This window comes from Pezoporus flaviventris, unplaced genomic scaffold (assembly GCF_033815535.1).
Source record: "Pezoporus flaviventris isolate CSIRO_AGI_PZ_B2104156 unplaced genomic scaffold, CSIRO_AGI_Pfla_v1 ptg000021l, whole genome shotgun sequence".
Taxonomy (NCBI): Eukaryota; Metazoa; Chordata; class Aves; order Psittaciformes; family Psittacidae; genus Pezoporus; species Pezoporus flaviventris.
The window spans coordinates 3,405,977-3,420,335 of record NW_026892569.1 but is presented as its reverse complement, the minus strand read 5'-3'; the positions used below and the strand labels follow the sequence as shown (position 1 = coordinate 3,420,335).

The window sequence follows — 14,359 nt, the reverse complement described above, 5'->3', positions numbered from 1 at the left end:
TCTCTTATATGCTCTGCATGCATCTTCTTTAAAAGAAGTATGTTAGTCTGGCACATTTCTCTCTGATTAGGTACAGAGAATACGGAACAGCTATTTTTCACTTCTTTGAAGAGCAATAATTCATAAAACCAAACTGAGTTTCTCAGGTGGTTTGTGTTTTCTCTTCATCAGGAGTGTCACAGCCATGGGCTGATGTGCAGCATCGTGACTGCTCCTGGAGCCCACAAGGCAACACACCAGGCTTGTCTTCCAGCACAGGACCACCTCCCCACCTCGCTGTTCAAAGGAGGGAACAAACTGATTCCCCCACCACTGCACAGCCTGGCAAAAGGCAGGCTAGGCACTCACCAAAGCCTGCTTTATCAAGATAATTAGCATGGATTGGTTTACCAGAAAATAGTAAACACAGCTGAAGGAGAACAGATGAGAATTCATGAGCTATGTGATCAAGCAATACATGAGTCAACTGAGTGACTCCCTTGCTTAATGTGAGATTTGACAGGCATGGAAATTATCAAAGTGGTTTGCATTTCCTTTCCAAGTCCTGTTCCTTGTAGTACCAAACAAGTTACTAACCACACCAAAGAGAAAAAGCTTTTGGGGACATGACATATGCTACATGTTCAGTGACTTTCACTGGGTTTTAAAGCAATATAAAATGCTGTCCTATCAGCAGAACTTTTCTTCCGCTTTTTCATGCCCATAGTCATGAAAAGTTTGATGCAAGAGAACCTGACCTCGAAAGTATATTCCCCTTAATCATGTATTTTTCTCAAACACTTTCCTGTTTAACTGTGCAATTCCACACAAACTTGAATGATGCTATTTAACCTCTCTGCAAGCACATTGGATGCTACGTTTCAGCTGCAGAGCCGCTCGGGCTTACACCCTCTGTAGCCATTTCCCTATAGCAGGGATGTCAAAAGGTTCCCATAGCTAACAGCTGTCTGTAGCACATGAGAAGAAGAGGGATTTGTCCTGTGTTCAAGATTGTAGATTATTCCCAGAGGAAAAAGGAAAATGGGGCTGTCAGGAGAAAATGCCGATGATGTGAAGATGTGCTAGAGGTTGGATGTGACTGAACAACCTGGTCTAGTGGAAGGTGTCCCTGCCTGCGGGGAGCTTTAAGGTCCTTTCCAACCCTAAATCACTCTATGACTGTATGATTCCAAAGCACAAGAGCAAAGTCACAGATTAAATATTCAGGAAAGCTGAGCAGCTCTGGAGACTGCCAGCAGGTAGAGGGAAGAGGGAAGTGCAGCATGAAGGGCTATATGCAGGGGGAGAGGGGAGAGACAACATTAATTCCATTAATTTCAGCAGTCCTACACAGATGGGATCTATACCTGAGTTGAGAGAGCTTTTTTTTTTGATGATTCAGTTTTTCATTCAGCATGCCCTTGAGCAATATTCTAAGTTTTCACAGATTCCAAATACCCACATTATATTTAGGGTCAACATGCTGTGGACTTTTGTTAAGAAGAAAGAATAAGACGGTGTGGAAATGTGAGGGGAACCCATGCAGAACCTTTTCAAGAGTTGCAGCACGGAATGTGCTTATAACTTGAGCTCTTCAGTTTATTTATCAGTGAAGAAGCAGAGACTGTAGGTCCGTAATACTAAAACTGACACTGCTTTCTTTGTTTGCAACACTTACATTTTGATCCCATCCAACATATTTTCCTTTTTTGTTTGCGGGAAGGACATTAGTACAGTATTTAGTGTAAAAATACTCTCTGTTTTCTGGCTCATCCCCCTGCTTCCCCTCCTCCCTGCCACCGCATAAGCTGTACTGCTGGTATGAAATCAGGCAAATAAATTTATGAGAGGAAAAAATGCAGCGATAACCGAGTCTGCCTGGTTTCATTTACATTTTCCTCTTAAGGTTGTTATTATTCCCTTTTGACCAAGCTGTGGGATCCGTGTTTTAGCACAGGCACGATGCTGCTTTGTAAGATACCATTAACAGATACGGACAAAGGGCTTGGAAAGTTTTCTAGGAGTATAAACTAAAAAAAGCTGACTCTGCTGTAGCTGTACTCACTGCCCCGTTGGGCTCACTCTCCTCAAATACTCTAATGTGCTTGCGTGTCCTGGCAGGAACTTAAACAGCCAATTCTTAGTTACTGTCTGAAACAGTTTTCTTCTAGAAAATCAGTTCCTAAGTGTATGTAGCTGCACTGTAAATCTTGTTTGCAGAGCTGAACTCTTCCATTCATGACAATGAAAATATTCTGTTTAACCTACGTGCTTGTCAGAGTTCAGCGTCTGCTGTAAGTGCTTGCAGGAAGTTTCCTGCAGGTAGCTATTGGCTTAGGTTTATCCTGCTGAAGTGGGCATACGCTTAAAAAGCACTCACCAGTGAATGAGGAACTGAAGGCTGTGTTCAGTTAATGATTTTATTTACTGATTATTTGTGGGAGTTTCCTGTGAGCTGTCTGAGTATTGGTGAGTGAACAGGGCACACAGGATAGGGACAACTGCATGCTGACAAGAAAGCCAGAGCAGCAATACACTGAATCCTTTCAGCCCAGAGACTCAGTCTTGTGGAAAAACTAGACCCCATCACGCACCAGCAGACCACATGAAATGTTTCTTCATTTATTCATTCACTCGGTTTTAAAGCCATCCTTCCCTCAGCAGCATATCTTTCTTAGTACATTATTGACAGGGAAAGGTATGCCAAGTGCCTGCTAGAGCATCCTTTCTTGCCTTTCCTGCATGGCTTACATAGTTTCTCTGTGTCGATTCTACTTTCAGGGGCTGCGTTGTTAACAGAGCTACCAAATTAATTTTGCTAAAATCTACCTTAGCCACCTCATGTGTGCTGCAGCACACTGACTGCAGAGTGAACAGGGAACACACAGTGAATTTTGTACATACACAGATTTACTAAAATGTTTCCCTGTTCTTATGTGCAACCTGTGAAGAAGCCCACATAACAGAAAAGCAGCCTACAATTTGTAGTATGTAAGTGTGCTTTGGGGAAAATCAATCAAATGCACTAAGACATGTTCTCAGCTCCTAAACTAATGATCCTTCCTGTGAGCAGCATGAAACACTGCGCAAGTCCCAGGTGGCATAAATCCTCAAGGTTTCAGTGGAGCTGCAACAGTTTGTACTACTTCAACAGTACCCTAATTGTTCTTAAACTTTACGGTGGCAAGCAGTCAGCATTTCAAGGGTCTCCTTCTTTCTAAGCATTCCTGAAGCTAAACAAACAAGTTTTCCAGTTAGTGAGAAGAGAATGCCATATTTAATTTATAATCTTGCAGAGCTGATGTGCTCTGAAAATCTAATTTTGTCTTAAGAAATGCCAAGCAGCTGCGTAGAGGCGGCTTTCATGGCTGGGAGTCGAACCAACTTCTGTTAAGAGAGGAAATTAGGACCATTTTGTTACCCTGACAAAAATGAAATCTATGAGAACAGTAATTCCTTTGCATAAAAATCGATAGGTTCAGCATGTTCTTAACATGGCAATTTGCTAGAGAGCATCTTAACAGTAATTCAGTAAATCACTAGTGTTGCATTAAATCAGCTGCTCGCTTTGAATATGTAAGTACAGAGCTGCATGAAAAACATAGTCAAATCAGAGAAAATCTCATTGTACCATTAATTCCTCACTTCTAAAGTAATTGGGAAAGATCTGAGAACAGGTATAGGTTAAGAAGCACTGGTTTACATAGAACAGTTACAAACAGATCCAAGATCCAAGCCTTCAACCCTAAACTGACGGGAATGTCTAGAAGCTATTTCTCTGTATACCTCAGATTACCCATTTGGAAAGTCTGGATAGTATTATTGAGCAGTGAGGGGGAATTAATAAGCAGTTAACAGCCATAACATGATCTGCATAGTCCTACAGAAACACTGAATATCATTATTATTTAACAGATTCTGTGAAACAAAGTACAAGGAAAAAAGGCTATTTCTCTGTATTAGTGCTACATGCTGCTTTGAAGACTGAGTATCACAGAGCATGCAACATTCATCTTAATGTATGTCATTTAGTAGTAGAAACATGTACTTCACCGTGGCATTACTTAAGTCAGTGATATGCAAAGGGCTAAGAAACCACTTTTACAGAAACTTCAAGATAATTCTAAAGACTGATTAACTTTATATATAACCTTCTAAAAATGCAGAACAGGAAATCCAAACCCCATAAGGAAAATATGTTTAAAAATTATCTCTGACATAACTCAGAGTTTATCTCTGTATCCATTTGTCAGGGGATAGAATTTGCAAGTAAATATGAATATAATAATGCATTTGCTAGCAGCTATAAACATTCCTGTGTCTGTCTAATCCCTGCTCAGTAATTAGAGTTGTGACAATTCTGAAAATGAGAAATGATGCTCTTCTTTTCTGTATGTGATCCAAACCACATCCATCAGAAGGTCCACAGCAAAGAAACATTTTCCAAAAGGAAATCAAATAATTCATGTTTTACTTCATTGTAAATTCTCTGTGATGGATGCTGGGATTAATTTTGAAGATGTTACACTCAGCAGTTTATATTGGAATGTATTCTTTGAAAGAGTACTTACAATCATGCTAGTGATACATAAAACCTTAGTATCGAATGAACAAGTCAAAGAAGTTTGAGATAGCAAAATTCAGTTCTAGACAGTTAAGTGACCATCTTTCTTTACCATCTTTCATGCTTCTGAAAGCAAAAGTGACCCGCTACAATGCTCAACTCCTTATGCCAAGTTCCATCTGAATCCTCCAGCTGTGTCCTGCCAGTTACTGCTAAGTCTGTAAATGAGTTTTCGGCCAAACTGCCAAATAAAAACTTTGGTTGTGTAAAGGTTATTAGCAAAATTTGCCTCTAGAAGGCCACTATTACTGGATATTACCTTATTCCCATCTAGATAATCTACAGGGTATTTCAAGTATCTAAGATAACTGGAGATTAGTATCATAAAGCTCATTTAGATGTCTCAATTCAGGAGGTGTCCCCTTTCTTCTTTAACCCAGACTAGGGTTAGATACAGCACACTAAATATAAATCACACAGAATATGGAACCACACAGTTGTTTTCAGGAGCTGATGTCCACACTACACGTACTTTGAGGGCTCTGTGTTAGAGCACTCAAGCCTAGTTCTGTGAACTGGATGCCTGCAGTGGCTGGGTTGCATTAATTGCATTAATATCTGAAAAAAAAACCCAGTGAGCCTGCTTGGGGACTGCTCCACAGTGGGAACTGAACTGCATTAGCTGGGCACCATTCAGAGACTTGCTTCAAAAGGACACGCCTAATCGAAAGTCAGATGCTGATGTGGAGGCACCCAAAGTCAACTCTTGGCAAACTATGTGCCAAATTTTCATCACTATTGTATGTATTTATGTATATATTTAGAGGTGAAAAGAGTGAATATGAAAATGAGTTTGTGGTCAGCCCAGTAAGAGTTGTCAACACATGGGTTGCTGCTACCCTTGGTGTGTTATAAGTACAACTAATTGCTCTAGTGTCTTTATTCTGGGGTTTTCTTTTATGTGAAAACATAATTTGAGCTGTGGAGAAGACTCTGCACAAACATGCAGCATCCAGTATAATGGTATTTAGTTGCTTAGCCTGGCCTGTGCTAACACTGCCAAATGCTAAACTTGTGGAGAAACGGAGCAGTGAGGAGGGAGTTAAAAGCGGGGAGAAAAATAAAAGCAGTAATGAAGAAGGTTGCTGGATACAGAGAGCTGATGCTGCAGAGTCCATGGAAGTTAGCTGCCCCTGTGCCACTAGTGAGGGTGACTTCTATGACTTCTACAGACAAATGCCGTATGACTGCAACTACAGACCAAGTTACAGTGCTTACACTCAAGGAGACTGAACCGAGTTTGCAGAGAGAGACCAGGACATTTCCTAACTTTGGAGTATTTGGTTTTCCAAAGTTTTGGTTTTCATGAAGTTGTTTGCTTTATGTGACTATGCACTACTTCAGAAACGGATGTCAGCTTTTCAAATATGTTTTGGGGAAATACAGGCTTATGGGAAAATGTTCACTTCCAACAAAACTGCACCGTTCTCACAAAGTTGTCCAGACCTTTTCCCAGTTATGTTACATCATATAAAAAGTTGAAGCAACTCTGGATCATTTCACAGCTCAGCTTCTTATCTTTTTATAGTTCTGCTACTGTGGTTCCATTCTTTCCCATATGAAGAAACTTCATTATTATTTTATATCCTTACTAAATTGTGAATACCATTTACCGTAACAGTACAGAAAATAGCAAATACACGCTGTCCCCTGCCAACAGAAAATCCTTAACAGCTGTTTATTGCTCATTTGCAAAACATAAGAGCAATGGAATTCAATTACTTAGAGAAACTGGCTGTTCCATGATACCCTTGGCAACAAACACCGCACTTATCTTTTTGAACAATAGAGTCTTAAAGTTTCTCCAGCTTACAAAAATAAGACAGTGAAAAATACTTTTTCTTAACTGTAAAATGCTAAACAATGGGAACTGACTCACGATCAGCTGCCTTTTGTTTCACTAAAACAAACCTTTTTGTCTCTCTCTTCCCCCCAAAAAAGAAATCTACTCACTGCAAACTGCAAGAAACATTTCAAGCAACCACCTCTTTCACAGGAAGGACTTTTTATTGAGGTCAAGACTTTGGCAAAATGAGAAGAAATTCAGACTGCAATATGAGCAATGTAAGAACTTACAAACAACATCTAGGGAGTTTAGACAGGTTTATAATAAACCATGCAGAAAATGCAGAGCAGCATGTTTTCTAGCTGTTCAAAACTTGATCTTAAATACCAAGAAAAATAAAGTCATGGTTTACACTACAGATATTTCATATATGCTTTTAACTAAATAAATTAGAAGTTTCCAATAGCTTTAAAAAGAGATATCTACAGCATACCAGATAGATGCTAGCTCCTCAAAGTCAGGACATCCACATGCCATCCATAATCTGGTTTCTATATTTAGGTAAGAACTACACCTAAAACCATGAAGGTCAGCACTGAATCAAGTCAAGCATATTTTAACAGACGTGTCTTCTAGACAGTGTTTACCACGGTACATTTCTTCCAAACCCACGCTAAACATCATGCCACTTGAAGACCAGAGATGGAATCTGCACTATTAAAAGACAGTGTATTCACATACCTCAATAATCCTGTCATGAATCTGTAGCCCTCCTTCCTTAGCTGCAGGCCCCGTGTCAACTATTTTTGATACAAAAATTCCTTCGCTAGATGAACCATCTTGATTATCCTTTAAGGATGAAAAGAAAAATACATTATTGTACCTTGAACTAACTCTAATTTGCCCTCAGCTTAAACTCGTCCATGTCACAATGGTGCATGTGATTTGAAATAAATATTACTATTGATATTTTAATATGGAATTACTTTGTGCTGATGAGACCACTTGATACTCCTATTTTGAAAGCATAAACAACCTGGAATGGACTTCCATTAGGCACATTAGTTGCATGATAATGTCTCTCCTCTGACTTAGGCCAGCTCAGTAGTACCTGTCATTGAAATTATTCTTAACATAAAATCCAGTGAGATGGCAGCCTGCTTGCACAGCAAACATAAGATAACAGTGCACTTTTCATTTTAGTTGCACAGCTCTTCCTCTGAAGGCTTAAAAATAAAACCATGAAAACCAACATATATGAAAATATCTAACAAGATACTTTCGTACCCATTTCATACAACATTTTGTGTCATCAGCTTCTACCAGTGCAGACGGTGTTTCAATGAAAAACTCTAACTATAAATAAAGAATAACTTTCAAGTGAATTTACTAGGAATAAATCATGATTAATGTCAGATTTCCAAGCGGCCAAGAAGTAGTTCTGAATGCTTTCTAAATTACTAGGACAAGGTATAATCCATTCCTTGATCTAATTAAAGTCATATGCAGCAGCTCCAGCCAACAAGCATCCAGAAAAAATACATTAGTGAGTGTATGGTGCAGGAAACATCTGTTGAAATCACAGAAGTCAGAAGTAGGTTGTTTAAGTTCCATCCCTTCACCTGCACAGAGGGCTGCTTAATCTCTGGTGGAAAGGAGAATAAGTAACGTTTTCTTAATGAACTGTAAGGGACCTAAAGCTGTGGGCCCTGAACTCATGCAACACCTTCAAAGCAGTAATGGTCTGAGAAAGAGATACCATGCTTTCACCATTCTGGGAGTGATGCTGCACCAGTATTAGCGTTGCTGTAATGATGTGCAAGAATACACACACTGTGAGAGAAAAGACAGTGTAGTTAACAGACATCCAATACAAATCTGAATACAAGATCTGCTCTGAAGGAATCCCAAGAGACCCAAATGCTTGTCAGCAGCATTTTTCCTTTAAGTGTTGACCTACATGCTTTTCCCAACTGGAAAGGGCAAACATATTTTAACAATTAACATACCACGCATGGTCGGCCACCAATAATATTAAATCCAAGAGAGCCAGAGTCACGATGAAGGATGAGTGTCAGTGCTTTAGTTTCTTCACCCTACAAAGAACAGATAAACATATTCAAAACATTTGTGTGCTTTGGTGGGTTCGACAGCTAAAAACACCTATCCAGGTTTGTCGGGCTGATTGTAGTTTAGAGAAGAATGTTCAGAACAGCTTTGCAGGAGCAAAGTCAGCAGCTCCCAGCCACCCCACTGTTCTCCAGAAGTGCTTCTCTGTGAAACCCACCCTGTAAGATTTATGTGCATTTTTTATTGAGATCTACAGTGAGACACTTAACAGCAACAGAAGAGTTTTACATGTAATACTGATTCCTGCAACTACTTGACCTAGTCATATGTGATGTGTTATGTAAAATACTCCACGTTTCCGGTAGTCAAATTCTTGACTTTTCCAGTGCTGGAGGGTGACTGAATCTTAGGACTGCATTTTTATGTTGCTTCTCTCTAGTGCTAACTGCATGGCATTGTTTAAACAGTATCAAACATAGTGTTATACAACAGAAATTCCCTGGTGAGTTTTAGAAAACAGCATTAAACAAAACTGCTATGACTTCTGCAAAAGGCCTAGGGTGCCAATTGCTATTCACAGCGCCTGGCACAAAGAGGTTTTTTCTTTGGAATTTTAATACTAGCAAACCAGAAATCTTCTATCATTGAAAATCCTTACGTTAATTTCTTAAAATACGAAGTTCTGCAGTGAACAGTTCTGACTGTATAAAAAAAATGTACAACAAAGATAGATTGGATGGACCTATAGTATCCAGAAGACTGTGTAAACATGGTGTTTTCTTGTCCTCTTACCTCAGCTTGTTCCTAACTACAAACTATACCAAAATGTCCTTTATGACACCGTGATGTTACTTAAGTCTGTACTTTCATTAAGACAGAAAGTGTGCGTACTGTAAAGACAACTAAATCCTCACAGTGTACTAACTATAATCTCAATCAAGCAGGTGTTCTTTACAGCACAACATTACAAAACTGTAAAAGACACAACAGCATAACACTACAAAAAGCCATCTGAATAACAACTATAGGGTTGGTATGTTGTGCAGCTATAGATATATACGAACCTTGCCTCCTGCCAAGATCTTTTTGTTTTATCCAAAGGGTGAAAAAGTTATGAACACAAAAAAAGTTTGAGGAAGTTATCTTACAAGTCTGGTTTTCATAACCAATTAATGACAAAAAATTACAAGTTACATTGTAATTCGATGCAGATGGTTTTAGTTTGTGCATTTTTCTTCTAACATGTCAATTTGAAGTTGTCAATCACACATTAATGTCTATTAAACTCATAAAAAATGTCAAAGTAATCCTGGATTACTGAATTACTCCTACAGGTTTGGGATGGTAACAAAGCCCAGTTCCCTGCCAGTGTAAACTGGCAGAGCTCCACCGACAGCATGCTCAGAGCTCTACCACAGGGGAGCTGCACAACATACTCCACCTGGAAATCTGGTTTACAATCTTAGTGTCAGTTTGTGACCACTATCTTTCCTGACGGTTGATAATAAATAGACTTGGACCTGATACAGAGAAACCTGGATGAAGTCTGACTGATGTTATCTGAATTTGCCTGTAGTTGGCATCAGTTAAGAATCAGGTACCCAGAAGTGGACTGAAAAATGAAATAAAGGCTATTTCCCTGCAAGCCTTCGGACCCAGACCTCAGACAGGATTTCAAGGAACAAATTTCCAGTCCTGTGAGACCATTTTCAGGGACTGATGATTCAGGATTTGAAAGACAAAGACATACTATTGCCACTGTGTACTTCCCCTATTATGCCTTAAGAAGGCAAATCAAAAAGAACAATGAAGAAACAGTTATGACATTGCTCTCAAAACACTTCCAGTAATTAAAGTTGAATGTTTTCATTAAAGCTACCTTACATGACTATGATATGATGCTTTTTATACCCAGCTGAACAAGTACTAAAGCAGGTGGGTTTGAATGAGTCAGAAGTTGTGTGTATGTGTGGAAACTAATGCAGTTTTTAGTGGGTAGTCCCTGAAAAATATCCATGAGGGCTTTAAAGAAGCTGCCTAGCCAGTTCAGATGGATTTGTACACTGTCTCCATCTTGGAAGCAGCAATGTTATAGAGCACACGTGCAGCTGCAGAGCACTAATCCCCCCACCTGTGCTAAACTGCCCCAGCACCAGGGAGGCTGCAGTGCGTTGCTTTAACACTTGGTTACTTTTGCAGATTCGTATCTTGAGTCTTAACAATTTCTTTAACAATCTTCTTTGCTTCATAAGGAGTCCACAATGCAAATGTTTTTTCCAGGGCTCTGCCTTTTTCTCTCCCTCTAACGTGTCCCACGTTCCAGAGAAACAATCATCAAACAGCGAGGTAACTGCGGAAATGCAGTGGCCAGCATCCAGCCCTGCCCCGTCACCTGGTTCAGCAGCAGACTTGATGGTTGCTGGCATGTTGTATTCCCACAGCTGAACAGAACTCTTACACATAATTCTTGAAATTACTGTACTTCCCAGCTGAGCAATGTGGAGCTAATGGACTGCCTTTCCCTGTAGATATTGCAAGTCTCTAATTTCTTTGGTAGTGCTGTGGCTAAGGTCTGTCATCATTACAGGAGGTACTTCGCCTCCTCATTTACCAGCAAAAGGGCTGCCAGGGCCAGTCCAGTGGATCCTGCCTGGGGACAGCCTGAGAAAAAAGTATCATCTTATTGTAAAGGACTTCATCTGGCTTTAATGGAATTAAAACTTGTTACCACTTCCACAGAGGTATTAAACCAGAGGTCCTGGATACCAGATCATAAACTGGTCCCTGTATGTGTGATACATTTACTGAAAGTTCAGCCCTGCTTTTGGTTGTCAGGGCAGCAGAAGGGCTTCCACTGCTGGCTGCAGCCAACACAGAACTGCTTCCAATTCTCCCTTACTCTTTTCTTCCTAAAGGACTTTGATGGCTGTGTACATAAAGGAAGGACCAGATCAGCTTATCAATAGGTGTGAACAGTGGTATGTTTCAGCAAGGATTAAGCATTGTTTGAATAGCATAAGGTTTTCCTTGACTATTTAGACTTTGATGTTTCAGGGCTGTTTTCAGTGTCTGATCAAAAGAAATACTAATTTCAGGTAAGACACACCACCTTCCCTACCACTCCTTCCTCAAGCTTGTCCACAATAAGCCTCACCTCTTCTCAATGAGGAATGAATAGTCGCACTCTGAATAAACCTTCAGATTTGGCTTTTGATCAGACATCTAGTAAATACACAGTGAAATTAAAGTCAGTAGCAAACAAGACACATGGAGAACACTGGAGTCACGGCACATCTATCTTTTAAGGGACTTACAAAACTGTGAGGTATTTACAGATGACTGTATAAAATACATATTTTATGTATATCTTCTCTCAATACAGTCCTGGCAGTGTTAGAAAACTTACTTCAGAAATGGGGATCAAAGTGCAGGACAACTGTGTGTTCAACAAGTATCACAAGGGAAGTCTATACTAAGGCAAACCCAGACCTGGGTCTCCAAAGCTGCTGAAGAAGTTCGTGTCAGCCAAAAAACCATATTTCTGGGTCTTTCACGAATCGCCTAATGTCACTCAACATTTCACTAAGCATTTACACAGAACTATACGTGTTTCTTCTGTTTTGACCAGAGGATGTCATCTGTTTTATTCTAGATTGGTTCTACATCTGTAGCAACAAGCAGTCATCAGGCAGGGAAGTCACACAATCCTTCTTCTTCATCTGCTGAGGAGCCAGAACATCCTATGGTGAGTTTTGCAATCACATCTAACCTATGAACCCAGTCTGTTACTGCTAGATGCACTTGAGTTTTCACATAGCCTGAACCATCACATCTTATAACAAAATTCATGAGATATGACTAATGATCGTAATTAATGATAGCAAAGGTGCTGCCTGCTTTGAATATACAATTGCTTCTGAAATTGAAATTGACATTAGTTATTCCACATTACCATATGTGTAATCCGTGTGCTCAGGGACCTAATCCTTGGGCAAGTATGTATGCCCTGCCGAGTGTTACAAGTCTGTGCTGCACAGTGCAGAGTCCCTGCTAGAAAATAACCCCAGAGTACAAACTTGGAAGCATGCCACAACCCCAAATTGGGAAAGCATCTCCTGCACAGGGGTCTTTTAAAAAAAAACCTCTCTAGTGCACAAAGATGCATGTTTCCACATTGTACTTCTCTCGGAGCTGGGCAGAGGAGAGCTGTTGGTATTGGAAAGCTGCCCAAAATGCTGTGAAAGACATGTAATTGATTGACCACTAGACCACAAGTCTGTGGTGACATGACACCTTCCAGCTTTCTTCAGATTCGGCGCCGCTTCAGAAAACTGCATAACAGGCTTTTGTAATAGGTCTGAAAATGAGCACAGTTGTCTCAGCCAGCTGTATCCATACATTTGATAAAAAGTATCGCTGGAAACTACACACCGTGCACATTTACAACTATGTGAAGTAGTACCTTTCACGCTAATAGCAGCTCACTACACTGTAGAGAGTTAAATAAAGCAGAAACAGCATTATCAATACCAGCCACAAAGAAATGAAGGAGGGGCAGTGTGAGAATAAATGTGTGCTGTTTAGGAGCAGATCACAGACGAGGAGGTCGAGGTTTAGTGAGATGATTTCCGACGGCAGGACTGTTTGGACGGGTTTCCTATCAGCAGCGATGCGAGAGGGAGCAGAGGCAGCTGTGGGCTAAGCTGCGAGAGCAGAAGGCTCTGCAGCATGCCATTGTACAGGGGCTGCAGGAAAAGGAAGGTTCACAACTGACATGAACGTGAACCCCCAATTTCTTTTAATAACTGTACTAAGATTTTAACTACCACCATGTCCAGTATTGCCAGAAGTGGAACCAGTACATTCAGTATTAAAATACTCTTTGTGTTTTGGGTTAGCAGAACATAGTAGGTTGTTTTGCTCTGATTTTTTTTTTTTAAGAAAAACGGGAAAAAGAAGAGACTAACACAAAGTTTTGTTTCATTTACACAGCTTTTAGAGCCTTAACGTTACTAAAGGTGTGAATATAGGTGTTTGACAGTTTTGAACAGTTTAATACTGCTGTGTCTGTGGTAGCACATTCCAGGTCACAGGGAGGACTCTGAATGTCTTCATTTAAAAGATAATTGGTTTCTAGGGCTTCCCTCGCTGGGGAGCCTCATTCCAATTAAAACTTAGGGATTGTTGTAGCTCTGGCTTTTGATTCTGGTCATTTCACAAATGGTCTCATTCTGAGGGGCTGAAGTCAAGTTAATTTTTTCTTCCTAAACTGAGCTCTTAAAAGGACCCAGTGCTGCTCTGGAAAAAAAAACATGCAGGTCTGCAGCTGAGGTCTTGTATTTGGACGTTACAAAGATGATGGCTTCAGATCATGAAACAGCTGCTGGCAAGGTGTCCGAGCTGTGTAATAGTTAATCCTAAACATCGCATTTTGTAGCAAGCCGTATTGTGGGACGCGAGGTGAGCTACGGGTCTGGAAATCATTGGGTCACAACAGCCTTTCCAACTCACTCTGCTTTGTGTTACTCTTGGGAGTCTATTTCTGGTGGTTTAATACCATTTCCAGCCCTGGAAATTCCATTTTTGCTGTTCAGAGTTTTCTTTGGGGAGAGAACCAAGGCGAAAAAAAGTAACAATACCGAGACCTCGGTATTTTGATGTGTGAGCTGCCATCTGGGGTCCAGATAGTGATGATGGTCACATTAGCAAACATACACATATGGAAACCGGCACATGCCGGCTACTACACCCCACAGCTCAGACGTTCCAAGGGCGCGGGGCCGGACGGCTCCTCGGCACGTCTCCCGCGTACCGACAGCGGGTCCCGGTCACCCCTCCCGGGGCCGAGCGCGCCGCGGGGTCCCTCCTCCACAGGGACACCACGGAGAGGCGTCCCGAGG

General features: G+C 40.6%; 1 protein-coding gene across 1 annotated transcript in view; it reads right to left on the bottom strand.

Annotated features, from left to right (window-relative positions):
* Positions 1-14,359, bottom strand: part of PDZRN3 (PDZ domain containing ring finger 3) — a 142,978-nt gene that overhangs the window by 127,654 nt on the left and 965 nt on the right. Inside the window, exons 2-3 of the mRNA XM_061455717.1 lie at positions 8,399-8,485; positions 7,131-7,238 (exon numbers count right to left, since the gene is read on the bottom strand). Of these exons, the coding sequence (XP_061311701.1) occupies positions 7,131-7,238; positions 8,399-8,485 (195 nt within the window). The remainder of the gene's footprint in view (positions 1-7,130; positions 7,239-8,398; positions 8,486-14,359) is intronic.